General features: G+C 45.5%; 2 protein-coding genes across 3 annotated transcripts in view; one reads left to right on the top strand and one right to left on the bottom strand.

Moving 5' to 3' along the window:
- The window catches only part of lin9 (lin-9 DREAM MuvB core complex component), a 23,933-nt gene extending 12,178 nt beyond the window's left edge, over nt 1-11,755 (top strand). For both annotated transcript variants that reach the window (XM_048250098.1, XM_048250097.1), the window contains exons 10-15: nt 1,947-2,048; nt 2,485-2,565; nt 5,264-5,389; nt 8,853-9,035; nt 9,170-9,267; nt 10,500-11,755. In XM_048250098.1, coding sequence (XP_048106055.1) covers nt 1,947-2,048; nt 2,485-2,565; nt 5,264-5,389; nt 8,853-9,035; nt 9,170-9,267; nt 10,500-10,605 — 696 coding nt within the window. In that variant the 3' untranslated portion in view covers nt 10,606-11,755. The remainder of the gene's footprint in view (nt 1-1,946; nt 2,049-2,484; nt 2,566-5,263; nt 5,390-8,852; nt 9,036-9,169; nt 9,268-10,499) is intronic.
- mixl1 (Mix paired-like homeobox) lies at nt 11,752-13,831 on the bottom strand. Its single transcript, XM_048250100.1, has 3 exons — nt 13,139-13,831; nt 12,790-13,010; nt 11,752-12,624 (listed from the first exon to the last, which is right to left on the bottom strand). The coding sequence occupies exons 1-3, from the start codon at nt 13,227-13,229 to the stop codon at nt 11,932-11,934; spliced, it is 1,005 nt and encodes a 334-aa protein (XP_048106057.1). The 5' UTR covers nt 13,230-13,831; the 3' UTR covers nt 11,752-11,931.
- Nucleotides 13,832-14,236: the final 405 nt, after the last annotated feature.

Genomic DNA, 14,236 nt, shown 5'->3' with positions numbered 1-14,236 from the left:
GTGAAGGGGTTTAGCGCACAGCTGCTACACACAGCTAGCATGGCAGTGGAGTGAAGGGGTAAACATGGCAGTGGAGTGAAGGGGTTTAGCGCACAGCTAGCATGGCAGTGGAGTGAAGGGGTTTAGCGCACAGCTAGCATGACAGTGGAGTGAAGGGGTTTAGCGCACAGCTAGCATGGCAGTGGAGTGAAGGGGTTTAGCGCACAGCTAGCATGGCAGTGGAGTGAAGGGGTTTAGCACACAGCTGCTACACACAGCTAGCATGGCAGTGGAGTGAAGGGGTTTAGCGCACAGCTGCTACACACAGCTAGCATGGCAGTGGAGCGAAGGGGTTTAGTGCACAGCTGCTACACACAGCTAGCATGCCAGTGGAGTGAAGGGGTTTAGCGCACAGCTGCTACACACAGCTAGCATGGCAGTGGAATGAAGGGGTTTAGCGCCCTCTCTCACACACACGCACACAGACACGCGCACACACACACAAACACAAACACACACGCCCTCTCTCACACACATGCACACACACACGCACAACACACACACATACACACACACACACCCACACACCCTCTCTCACACACATGCACACACACACACATGCACTCTCTCTCTCTCTCTCTCTCTCTCTCTCTCTTACACACACACACACATGCACTCTCTCTCTCACACACATTACACACACAGATATTATTATTACATCGTGATACTATATTTTCTTTCTTCGAAGACATTAATATTTCGCTATAAGGGCATAAGTTTCTTCTTTCAGATAGATACTATTACATATCGCTTCTCTTCTTCTACACATACACATATTACATTATTATATTTCTTTCTTTCTATATTATTGTTAATATGTATCTCTTTCTTTCTTTCTCACATAAGTATTAATACACATTATTATACTTTCTCTCTCTCTTTCATTATTGATTATCGCTAAGGCTTTCAGATAGACACACATTATTGACATCGCGACATTGCCAAACATAAACACTTCTTTCTATACATTAATATTACACATGTATCTCTTTCTTTCTTCTCTCACACACACACACACACACACCTTTCACACACACACACACATACACCACACACACACACACACACACACACACACACACATAGCTTTCTTTCTGACAGACATTACACACACACGCACACAAACACAAACACCCTCTCTCACACACACGCACACAGACACGCACACACAAACACAAACACAAACACACACATGCACACACACACACGCACACACATACACACACACACACACCCTCTCTCACACACATGCACACACACACACACATGCACTTTCTTTCTTTTCTTACACACACACACACACACACACACACACACACACATATGCACTTTCTCACACACACACACCACACACATATTCTCTTCTTCACACACACACAACACACACACACAGCCACAAGGCTTCTTCTTCAGATAGACACACACACACACACGCTTTCACACACACGCGACACAAACACAAACACCTCTCTCCTCGACAATATACACACACACACACACGCACATCACAAGACAAGACACACATCATCATCACACATACGCACACATGCACTCTACGCATCTTTCTTTATTATCGACACACACAATATGCATCTCTCTCTCTTTGTCTTGTTAGCATTTCACAGCAGATCCCCCAGAGAGTATAGCCTAGCCTAGCACAGCACAAAGTATATATATAGTATATATATATATATATATATATATATATATATATAAGTATTTGTGTGTGTGTGTGTCAACACACATGTGTAAAGGCTAGGTTCAACACACACACATGTAATGTGTGCGTGTGTCTTAACACACATATGTAATGTGTGCGCGTGTGCGTGTATCTTAACACACATATGTAATGTGTGTGTGTGCGCGTGTGTCTAACACACATATGTAATGTGTTATGTTGTGTGCAGGATGGGGACCCTCTGTTTAGCCAGTCCCCCTGGAGGAACAAGCTCACCGGCAGTGAGGGAGAGACCCTGGGAGGCTTCCCCGTCCAGCTCCTTGTCCAAGTAGTGAGTGTTTAGCAAACATGCTGCTCAAGGTCCTCGTCCAAGTAGTGAGTGTTTAGCAAACATGCTGCTTCGGTCTCTGTGTCTATGTGTGTGAGTTATTGTGATACTATGTTTGTGTGTGTGTTTGTGTGTGTGTAAGTGGTGTACAAACGTGTGTAAACTGTTTGTTTTAAGCAGTGGTGGTGTGTACTTTATGTGTTTGTTAAAATATGTGTGTGTGTATAAATGTTCAAAGTGTTTGTGGGCTAAGTATGTGTGTTTGTCTGTGTAAAAGTGTCTAAAGTGTGTGACGCGCCCTAAGCTGTGGTGGTGTGTGTGATTGTGTGTAAAAGTGTGTATAGTGTGTGACGCGCCCTAAGCTGTGGTGATGGTGTGTGTGATTGTGTGTTAAAGTGTGTGACGCGCCCTGGTGTGTGTGTGTGTGTCCACCCTTCAGACGAGGCTGTCGAAAATCCTGATGATCAAGAAGGAGCACATTAAGCACCTGAAGGAGATGAACACCCAGGTGGAGAAAATGGTGAGGCCCACCGGCTCAGCATGCTAAGTGTGTGTGTGTGTCAGAGTTTCCGCTTGAAAAAAATGGTACCGTGGTATTAAGTAGATGGATAGATAGATAGATAGATAGATAGATCCCCAAGGGGAAATTCAAGATTCAAAATTCAAGTGACCGGCAGAGGTTTCGTTTTCCGGACATTTGATGATATGCCGGTCAAATATCCTATTATCACTTAACTAGTGTAAATTTAAAGATCTAGCCAGTCTCTATGCTATTTTTATCTACAGCAAGAATCCGCTTTGTTCGTTGTTTTAAATAGGCTATGTTGTTTGTTGCTGCTACCCACATTATCTCAGTGGTTCAACAGTTTCACTTGCACAGATGCGCACACACACATTGAATGAGCGCTCACACCACTACCCCCTAATGCTATACCTCTTCATTTGATAACACTAAATTAAGAACTATTTCCTATTCTGGAAAATGTTTAGGCTTTTTTTCTTTCGGTCCACAGGTTCAATAATAGGCATTCAATTGTGCCGCAAATTATCCGCGACCAGCAGTCGCTGATTCCAACAGATACGCTTTTTCTCTGGTGGTGGTGGAGCTGACCGGACATATGAGGCTTCAGAAGCGCACGCATTTACCATCATCCATCGCCTGGCCTCCTGAAAAGCTTTTTAAGGCTAGTCTGCCTGGGCCTGACCATGTTTGAACTGTCTCACTCATTCGTTCGTTGTTTAAAGGAATTATCCGGAGTAAAATGCACTTCAGATCAATTTACGGATGATTGGGAGTACATACGCTTGAGTTGACATCAAAATCATGTCATTCTGATGTGTTTTGAGAAAGTTAGATTTTATCGCTTTTAGTCAAAACTCGCTAGCCTGTTAGTGACTGGCATGTCATTTCGCCTACAAAACGCTTATTTTTATACCTCTTCTACAGTTCCAAAATAACATTACACTTACGCTGTAGTGAGTATAGGGTGCCTAAAGCCAAACCGGTATCCCGAGGTCTTTATGTGGTCGATAGAGAGTCCAGAATGAATTTCATTAAGCCAGTACCTTTCCGAAATGTTGCTGCTGCAGCTGGCATCTTCAGGGAAAGTCCGTGGGAGTCGATTGCTGAGTGTGTGGAGTAACACGCTCTGAAACTCACAATTTAACAGTCGCCCGGTTTTTTTTTTTTTTTTTTTAACATAGTCCAGTATTTCTTTCAAAATGAAATTAAGTTGTATGCAACAGCAAACCCTAGCTTACTAACAGGTTGGAATTTTGAAATGTCACGGATGACGGATGTCGCGCGCAAACGACGTGATGCAATCGACTCCTGCAGACTTTCACCCAAAGATGCTAGCCTGCAGCAGCCAACATTCGAAAGGTACTGGCTTGATGAAATTCATTCTGACTCTATCCGCCACATAAAGACCTCGATACTTCGGTTTGGCTTTAGGGACCCTCTACTCACTACCACGTAAAGTGTAATGTTGTTTGAAACTGTAGAAGAGGTATAAAAATAGCGCTTTTGTAGCGACAAAATGACATGCCCTGGTCACTAACAGGCTAACGAAGTTTTGACTAAAAACGGTAAAATCGAACTTTCTCAAAACACATCCCAATGACATGATTTTGATGTCAACTCAACGTATGTACTCCCAATCATCCCGTTAAATTGATCTAAAGTGCATTTTACTCGATAATTCCTTTAACAGACGGTTTAAGCGCAGGCTTTTATTTGAAATGCAGCATATGCATGTTGTTTAATAACCTTTACACGGTAGAGCCTGCTCCTTTAAAGGGGAACTTGGCAACTATTTCAACGTAATAAACCCGTTTAGAAATCATTTGGATGGTTAAATGACCTATTCCGTGAAAATGGTGACTTTTCCCCGCTGCCCCTAGCGCCCCCAGGCGAAAACCAACCTTGCAACATTGAGACTACCGCCCCGAAAGATAAGTGAGAAACAAGAAACTCGCTTTTAAATCGTGTTTTCTTACCTTGTAACATCCACATTGTCTGCCAACTTATGCTAACCGTTTTGCTAGCTTGTAAACAAATCCATGTGCTTTATCGTTACCTTTTTCCACAGTTTGAAATAGCATAATGCACAATTTCTCCAGCAGAGGGGGAAATCCTGCCAAGTTTCCCTTTAAAACATAGCCAAAGGACGGTGTATTCTTTCTTTAGTATAGGCCTACATTTTAGACTTATTCTCAAATTCCTATTGTGTTAGGGGGATGGGATTATTACTGTTTGAACTGTGTGTATGTTTGTATGAAATAGTTAAGTATGCTGTTTCTATGTTGACCATGTCTGTGTCATTGTCAGTGTATATTACTGTGATTATGGAAAGATAACTGTTTGTGTGTGTGTGTGTGTGCTTGTAACAGCTCAGGATGCCATGTCCGTGTCATTAGAACTGTCAGTCGCATATACGTGATTGTAAAATACGAGCTAATTTCAATTTTCCAGGTGTGTTGGTCCAACTGAAAGACCCCACAGGTCATGGAATTTCTGGAATATCATGGAATTTTGGGAAAGTCTATTCCAGACATGGAAACTCAGGGAATTTTATCATGGTCATGGAATATCAGGGAATTTGGTTGCAGCAGTTTGTTCAAGTGTCATGTCATGTAAACGCACTGAGTGTGTTGAACTGAAACTAAGGCACTTTGTGTGTGTGTGTTTGACCTGTGTGTGTGTTTGGCTTGGACAGAAGTCGTACTCTCTGCCTGTGGGGCTGGACTTCCAGAAGAGATACGCCACCACAGTGTTGGACCTGGAGCAGCTCAACAAAGATCTCAACAAGGTCCTACACCAGGTGCAGCAGTTCTGCTATGAGGTCAGTGTGTGTGTGTGTGTGTGTGTGTTTGATCTGTCTGTCTATCTGTGTGTGTGTGTGTGTGTGTGTGTTTGTGTTTGATCTGTCTGTCTATCTGTGTGTGTGTGTGTGTGTGTGTTTGTGTTTGATCTGTCTGTCTATCTGTCTGTGTGTGTGTGTGTGTGCGTATGTTAGGGTTGGGCATTTGCTGATGTGTACAGTAAAACATTGTGATGGACGGGGGGCATAGTCAGCACTAATTACCACATGTCTGTACAGAAATACTTTTATCATTCACTACATACACTGACACAGCCTACAATAATAATAATAATAATTTATTAGAACTATTTTAGTTAAAACCTCATTCAATGTCAAGTGTGAGAAAAAGACACAATAAGTCAAAGTCAAAAGTCAAAGTCAGCTTTATTGTCAATTTCTTCACATGTTCCAGACATACAAAGAGATCGAAATTACGCTTTCACTATCCCACGGTGAAGACAAGACATATTTGACCAATTTTAAGTCCACAGACAAACATAACATTCAAGTAAACAAAAAGTAAGTAAATAAGTAAATAAGAGGGCACATATAATAATAATGAAAAATAAGAGCAGCAAAATTTTGTTGAAATTGTGCATAGACAGTCAATAATAATACTAGTGCAAATACTGTAAAAATACTATAAAAGTACTGTTTGACCTAAGTAATAAAGAAAGTGGCATAGTGGTGCAAGTTATGTAAGAGCAGCAGAAGTGTTGTGTTTTCAGGACAACAACACCAAGTTGTAAAGTGTACAAGTGTGCAAGTGTTCAAGTGTGCAGGTGGAGAGAGTGCAGGCGGCCATTGTGGGTCCAATGTCCAGGATGTTATGTAGCTGAGGGTGGAGGGGGAGAGGAGGGAGAGAGTTCAGCATCCTTACAGCTTGGTGTATGAAGCTGTTGGTGAGTCTGGTAAAAGGGAGCCGCAGGCTTCTGCACCTCTTCCCAGAGGGCAGTAGATCAAACAGATTGTGAGCCGGGTGACTTGCATCACCACACCTTTTGGTCGCCTTGGCGGGTGAGGTGGGTGGTGTAAATGTCCTTCAGGGAGGGGAGTGAAGCACCAATGATCCTTCCAGCTGTGTTCACTATGCGCCGCAGGGCTTTCCTGTTGTATTCAGTGCAGCCTCCCCCACACAGCTTTGTATACAGCTGGAGAGGATGCTCAATGGTGCCTCGGTAGAATGTGGTCATGATGGCTGGTGGAGCACTTGCTCGCCTGAGTTTCCGCGAGGAAGTACAGGCGCGCTGAGCTCTTCGCCAGTGATGCAGTGTTGGTGGTCCAGGAGAGGTCTTCACTGATGTGCACCCCAGGAATTTGGTGCTGCTCGCCTTCCACCACAGCAATCGGCCGATGGTCAGTGGCAGGTGTTGGGTGTGACCTCCCGAAGTCAACAACAATCTTTTGGTCTTGCTTGACGCTCAGCAGGAGGTTGTTGTCCCTGCACCACGCGGGTCAGATGGTCGACCTCCAACCTGTATTGAGTCTCGCCGCTCTTGGTGATGAGACCCACCAGAGTTGTGTCGCCAGCAAATTTCACTATGTGATTGTTGCTGTAGGTTGCAGTGCAGTCATCGGCCAGCAGGGTGAAGAGCAGCGACTGAGCACGCAGCCTTGGGGCCCCTGTGCTCAGTGTGATGCTGCTTTGAGGTATTGTTGCCAACACGCATTACTTGGGGCCTCTGACAGAGGAAGTCCAGTAGCCAGTTGCAGAGGTAGGTACTGAGTCCCAGTTTGTCAAGTTTGCAGATGAGTTGTTGTGGTATTATGGTGTTGAATGCAGAACTGAAGTCTATAAACAGCAATCTCACATATGAGTCTCTTTTTCCAGGTGGGTGAGGGCTGGGTGGAGGGCAGAGCAGATTGCATCCTCTGTAGACCGCTTGGCTCGGTATGCAAACTGGAAGGGGTCCAGGGTGGGGGGAGAATGGCTTTGATATGTGACATGACAAGCCGCCAAAGCACTTCATGATGATGGGTGTCAGTGCCACAGGGCGGTAGTCATTGAAGCAGGATGGAGCAGTTTTCTTCGCACAGGTATGATGGTGGCAGCTTTGAAACATGATGGGACGATGGCTTGCTTCAGGGAAGTGTTAAAGATGTCTGTGAAGACATCCTTAAGCTCCCCTGCGCAGTCCTTCAGCCCATCTAATCTGGGATGTTGTCTGGACCTGTTGCCTTACTGGTGTTGATAGCAGCAAGTGTCTCTTCACGCTGTCGGCAGAGAGGCACAGGGGCTGCTCATGTAGAGGGGGGATGGGTCTTCTGTGGGCAGGTGCTGTTTTGTGCTTCAAAGCGAAAGCAAAGAAGCGTTCAGGTTGTTGAGCAGAGGGATGTTGCTCACAGCTCTGTGGCTGGGCTTGTAGTCCCGTGAGGGCCTGAATGCCCTGCCATAGGCTTTGTGAGTTCCTGCTGTCTTTGAAGTGGGTGGTTATCTTGTGAGTGTATTCCTTTTTGCTTCCTTGATGCCACGGGACAGGTTGGCTCTCGCTGTTTTCATGCCAGCTTCATCCCCAGCTCTGTAGGCTTTGTCTCTGTAACAAGTATAAGTAAGTATAAGTATATATACTCTTTTGATCCCGTGAGGGAAATTTGGTCTCTGCATTTATCCCAATCCGTGAATTAGTGAAACACACTCAGCACACAGTGAACACACAGTGAGGTGAAGCACTCACTAATCCCGGCGCAGTGAGTTGCCTGCTACAGCGGCGCTCGGGGAGCAGTGAGGGGTTAGGTGATTTGCTCAAGGGCACTTCAGATGTGAATGTGGGCTTGGGAGAGCAGTGCTCAACCACTTTCCCCACTCACATTTTTCCTACTGGTCGGAGATTTAACCGGCAACCCTTCGGTTACAAGCCCGAAACCCTAACCAGTAGGCCACGGCTGCCCCTCAATGTCACAATCAGGGATTATTTTAATAAGACGGTAGTTTGTCCTTGATAAGTCCTTCATTTTTGCACTCTCTGGCTGCCAGTCTTTAAAGTAAGCGGCCCTGCATATGCATCATTTCTAGGCTCAGTTTCATTTCCAGGGAAACGTTTGTGTTTATGTGTTAGCCTGTTAAAGCAGGGTCTATAGAATAAGTGTTAAGTGGGATGTGGCATCATGATGGCTGCTGTCGGTCAACCATCACGATGGACGAGGACATCGTCTATTGGTCCAACCCTAGTGTGTGTGTGTGTGTGTGTGTCTGTGTGTGTGTTAGTTTGTTAACACTCTCTCTCCCTCTGTGTATGTGTGTGTGTGTGTGGGTCATGACCTTGTGTGTGTGTGTGTGTGTGTGTGTGTGTGTGCGTCTGCGCCTTTGTGTGTGTGTGTGCGCGCGTTTGTGTTTGTGTGTGCATGTGTGCGTGTGTGCATGTGTGCGTGTGTGCATGTGTGTGTGTGTGTGTGTGTGTGTGTGTGTGTGTGTGCGTCTGCGTCTGCGTGTGTGTTCCCCCAGCTGGCCCCAGAGCAGGGCATGCAGCCAGCAGACCAGCCCAGTGAGCTGCGGAGGCGCTGTGAGGAGGAGGGTCAGGACCTCGTACGGCTGTCCAACGAGACGCCCGACGGACACACACACGTGCAGAACCCCGGGCTCACACACCTGGTGTCCCGACTAACAGCCCTGCTGCTGCAGATCAAGGCAAGCTCTCACGCACGCACGTACGCACGCAAGCACGCACGCACACAGAACTTTCACAGATAGGGCTGGACACTGCAGTGCACACACAACACTTTCTGATATTGATGTTTTGCGTGTGCGTGTGTGTGTTTCAGTGCTTGGCAGAGGGAGGTGATCTGAACTCCTTTGAGTTCAAGGCGCTGACGGACTCCCTGAATGACATTAAGAGCTCCATAGACATGTCCAACCTGAGGTAGGCCCATGAGTGGAGGACAGAGAGAGGAAGTCCCGCCCCCTTTCATTTCAGTGGCCCATGCTAGGCTAGCTACTTCAACCAGAAAATCCTAAAGGAATTCATTGCAATTCATTCTTTCCAAAATTCATTTCTCATTTCTGGCACCATTTAGTTAGCCAATTAGGTGCCACTCTACAGATTACAGAGTACAGTACAGCGCTATGTGCACTCTACAGATTACAGAGTAGAGTAGAGTACAGCGCTATGTGCACTCTACAGATTACAGAGTACAGTACAGCGCTATGTGCACTCTACAGATTACAGAGTACAGTACAGCGCTATGTGCACTCTACAGATTACAGAGTAGAGTAGAGTACAGTGCTATGTGCACTCTACAGATTACAGATTACAGAGTACAGTACAGCGCTATGTGCACTCTACAGATTACAGAGTAGAGTATAGCGCTATGTGCACTCTACAGATTACAGAGTAGAGTAGAGTACAGCGCTATGTGCACTCTACAGATTACAGAGTAGAGTACAGCGCTATGTGCACTCTACAGATTACAGAGTAGAGTAGAGTACAGCGCTATGTGCACTCTACAGATTACAGAGTAGAGTAGAGTACAGCGCTATGTGCACTCTACAGATTACAGAGTACAGTACAGCGCTATGTGCACTCTACAGATTACAGAGTAGAGTAGAGTACAGCGCTATGTGCACTCTACAGATTACAGAGTACAGTACAGCGCTATGTGCACTCTACAGATTACAGAGTAGAGTACAGTACAGCGCTATGTCGTGGATACGGATCGGTGCTGCTGCTGGGCTGTACGTCTTGATGAATGTCTGTTAACAACTCATTGCAGTCATCGTGAAGCATGGTTATGGAAATACCATTACTATACTAAATACCATGCACTATGCCATTTATATAGCTAGAATAATACATGTTTCCAATTTCTGTAATTTCCCAACTCTTAGCCGCAGCTTATTCATGGTGCACGTGCCAGACAGCATGTTTAAAGGTGGTGCTGATTTGTGCTTCATGGAAGAGTTCAGTTATGAGTTTCATTTGCTGCAGCCTGTAGAGTTATAGTTTCTCATTGGTCCCCCTTTACTGAGTTTTACCCTCTATCTCTCTCTCCCTCCCTCTCTCTCCTCCCTCTCTTCCTCTGCTCTCTCCCTCTCTCTCCCTCTCTCCTCTGCTCTCTCCCTCTCTCCCTCTCTCCTCTGCTCTCTGCTCTGCAGTTGTTTCCGTGATAATGTGGAGATCCATGTTGCGCACATCCAGAGTGGTCTAAGCCAGCTGGGAAACCTGCATGCCTTCTCAGCCAACAACACCAACACCACATGACACACACACCAACTCACACATTGGCTATTTATCTGATCTCGGTGGATGTGTGTGTGTGTGTGTGTGTGTGTGTGTGTGTGTAAGCCACAGGGCTTGTTGACCCTCAGTGTTTAGAATGTGTGTGTGTGTGTGTGTGTGTGTGTGTGTGTAGTGAAGTGTTATGTATGTATGTGTGTGTATGTATGTGTGTATGTGTGTTTTTTTTGTCTCTATCTGGACTGATGTTTCATCCACGGGGCATTCTCACCCTTCAGTATTTAGAGTGTGTGTGTGTGTGTAAAGTTCTCTGTTTTGAGTGTATGTAGTGTAATGTATGAATGTATGTAGGTGTGTATGTATGTGTGAGTTTTTGTCTGTTCTATCTGGCATCCTGACCCTTCCACTGAGACGCCTGTAGGCACTGATTACCCACTTAGTCCTCTAGGGGGAGACAAAGACCATTTTAAACACAGACAACTCTCCGCAGAAAGATGGATCCCAAGTCATGAGAGCATTAGGGCCAGAGGTGCTGCTCATTAGAACCTCCCATACCAGTAGACTAGTGTGTGTGCTGTTTCTCCTCCGATACACACAGCATCCTCTACATCAGTAGACTAGTGTGTGTGTGTGCTGTTTCCCTTCCGATACACACGGCATTCATCACCTACTACACCACTAGACTAGTGTGTGTGTTGTTTCTTTTTTTTACTTTCTAAAACAAAGGCAGTTATTTAAAATCATTTGATTCCCTATACCTTTCAGCCATCCTACAAATGCCGTAGGTTAGACTTAACCTATTGAGCTATACATGGACTTTTTTTTTTAAAGTGTACAGTGTAGATATTTGTACAGTTCTTGCAGTTGTTGTGTTAACTGAATAGATGTTCGTTTGAACATTGTTTGACTGATATCAGAAGAATGTTACTTTGTAAAGTTTTTTTTTTTTTTTTTTTTATCCTAAAGCTGTTGCAAAACTGAGTTTAGTGTTTTGTGTGACTTGTTTGTGGCCATGGGAACATGGTTTAACGGTGCTGTTTCTGTTTCTGAAGAGGCTACTGATGCTGTTTTGACAGTAGCCTGCTCATTCACCTCCCCCATTGGTTGTGTAAAGCATACGGAAATGTAAATATTTCTTGCAGTTTCTTATGTTTATTAAAATCTCTGAGAAACACGTGTGACTACAGACATCTGTCATTAATGGCCTTGCCACAATCTGATTGGTTATTTATTTTTACACATAAAACAACAGGGGTGTGATTTCTTTAAATAGTTCGGTAAGTTTTGCAGTTATATACAAAGTTTTTGCCGTTATGTACAAACAAATAGAACACAGTTTGCTTTGCGTAGTTACAGAAAGCTGTTAAACAACACTTCTCTGTCCCAATCGGAATCCGAGTCGGAGAAGTCGCGGGCCTCGCTGCCTCGGATGGGGGAGAAGTGGCCGAAGTGGTCGGGGTTGTCTTTGAGCCGTGGGGCCGGGACCGGACAGGCGACCTGCTTCGGGGGGGACCGGACGAAGCTGTGTGACGATGGCAGAGGAGGGATGGCCACCTTCATCTCCGGCCCGATGGTCTTGTTGGGAGGGAAGTTGTCATACTCCACTATGGCATGCTTGGAGCCGGCGCTCATGCTGCCGTGGTTGGAGGTGAAATTGTCGTTCTGCCCGCGGTAGGAGGCGAGGATACAGGGCACGGACACGCTGAGATCGACTCTCTTCAATTGCTGATCCATCTTGAGTCGCTGGTCCTCGCACCCAGTGTCGTAAACGCATGCGAGTGGGGGCGAGCGGTCGTATCCATTCCGTTTCGGCAGGGTCGTTTTGCAGTGGGTGTCTTCGGTAGGGTCCAGGAGTTGGGGGATAAACGCGTCTGCAGTGGTGAAGTTGGCGATTCTGTGCATGTCATGGCTCATGCGGTTCTGGAGCTGAGCCAGCGCCGTGGGGAGGGTGGACACGGTAGTTTGCGGCCCGCTGGTGCTCTTCTGGGTCATCGGGTTCCCCACCTGCCTGCGGGACTTTGCGCGTCGGTTTTGAAACCACACCTGGAGGAGGGAAAAGGTTTGACAACATTAGCAGATAGCCTTGGGCTCCAACTCTGGCACTGTATAGACTAATCACACTATTAACTTCCATAACTGCAACCCTAATGTATAGGCTATGTGTGACACAATTACTACTGGGAGCAGGTCTCGCATCTGGGTTCTCACCTGTATTCTTGATTCTGGCAGGCCAGTGAGCGACTCCAGTCTTTCCCGCAGATAGATGTCTGGGTATTTGGTGTCGGAGTACACCTTCTCCAGCACCTCGATCTGCTGCTGTGTGAAGTTGGTTCTCTTCCGGCGGTGGGTAAGAAGAGCCACGCTGTCAGCTCGAGCCCCTGGCGCGCCCTGCGGGTTGAAATACCGGGCCCTGTCGTGCACGGTGAAATCTACAGGCAAAGAGGAAGACGGGTTAGGCTAAATCTGTCAAGTGTTCTTTAGTTAGGCTAGTCTGGCGTAATTATCCCGTGGGACTTAAGAAAGGAAGGATCATAGCGTAGTAAAATGAGTGACATACCTGAGCGTGGCATGGTCGTCCTCTCCATGCTTCCAGAGAACAGCTGGAACTGAGTGAGATCTCCAACGGGAGGCATAGTCCTTGTATCCATTTGTGAAGTTGAGCAACACGAGTATGACCTCTGCGGACGTGTGGCTGCTATTTATCCACAATCCTCTCCGGGCGATCAAAGTGGCTCGAGGTGCGAATGGTCGGCAATTAGGTCAAGACTGGCACTGCCACAGCAGCTCGCGCTGCCTTCAGACGACATTGTTCCTCGCGCGTCTGATGGTGAGGTAGGTGCGAATGTTCGGCATCTACCGCTGGCGTGCGCCGGGTGAGCTTTAAAGGATTTTAATGGATTCTGCGCCTTCAATACACACACGCTTGAAAAAACATCACCCTCCTTTGTAAAATGGTAGTCCTCTAAACATATCCTAAAGCATTTGAACAAGGTGTCTGATTTTCACTTCTGGACATCCATTTATTTACACATGAAATATTCACTCTTATTTTGGGCCTACAGTTAGGACCTAAATAATAGGACTGGGCATATGATCATAAATCTACTATTTGTCATCACTTGTGTTTTGATGTTAAAATAGGCCTACTCAGTTATATTAATCAATTGAGACATACGGATGTAAAACATTAGGCCTACACATTCACAAAGGCCTAGTTTTATAAAGAATATTTGTTTGTCTAAAATATTTCCAAAAAAATATGTCTAGCAGTGTACATGATTTATTGTATGCATAATTTAGTGATTTAGTGTACATACATTTCTTGAATTTCCCCTTGGGGATCAATAAAGTATCTATCTATCTATCTATCTATCTATCTATCTATCTATCTATCTATCTATCTATCTATCTATCTATCTATCTATCTATCTATTTGCATGCATTATACTGGCCATTATGTTTAAGGACTTTCCCTTTGAATTGGATTCATTTGGCTGACTTGGTGAGGCACCTAAAGCAGAGGACCCATCTTGGCTCAAATCTGGCATGGACATCATGCTTTGGAAATGGCAGGAACCCAGATATTTAATGTCTGATGATCCTCCTGTGGAAACTTCAAGGTGAAGGCTGCAGGTCCCTCATTCACCGTTCACTG

Source organism: Alosa alosa, chromosome 8 (assembly GCF_017589495.1).
Source record: "Alosa alosa isolate M-15738 ecotype Scorff River chromosome 8, AALO_Geno_1.1, whole genome shotgun sequence".
NCBI classification, from domain to species: Eukaryota; Metazoa; Chordata; class Actinopteri; order Clupeiformes; family Clupeidae; genus Alosa; species Alosa alosa.
This window is presented reverse-complemented; position numbering and strand designations above follow the sequence as displayed.

Coding starts and splice junctions, on each gene's coding strand:
- mixl1 (XM_048250100.1), bottom strand. CDS start 13,229: ATGGATACAAGGACTATGCCTCCCGTTGGAGATCTCACTCAGTTCCAG. Junction 13,011..13,138: donor GACGACCATGCCACGCTCAG/GTATGTCACTCA, acceptor CTTTGCCTGTAG/ATTTCACCGTGCACGACAGG. Junction 12,625..12,789: donor TGCCAGAATCAAGAATACAG/GTGAGAACCCAG, acceptor TCCCTCCTCCAG/GTGTGGTTTCAAAACCGACG.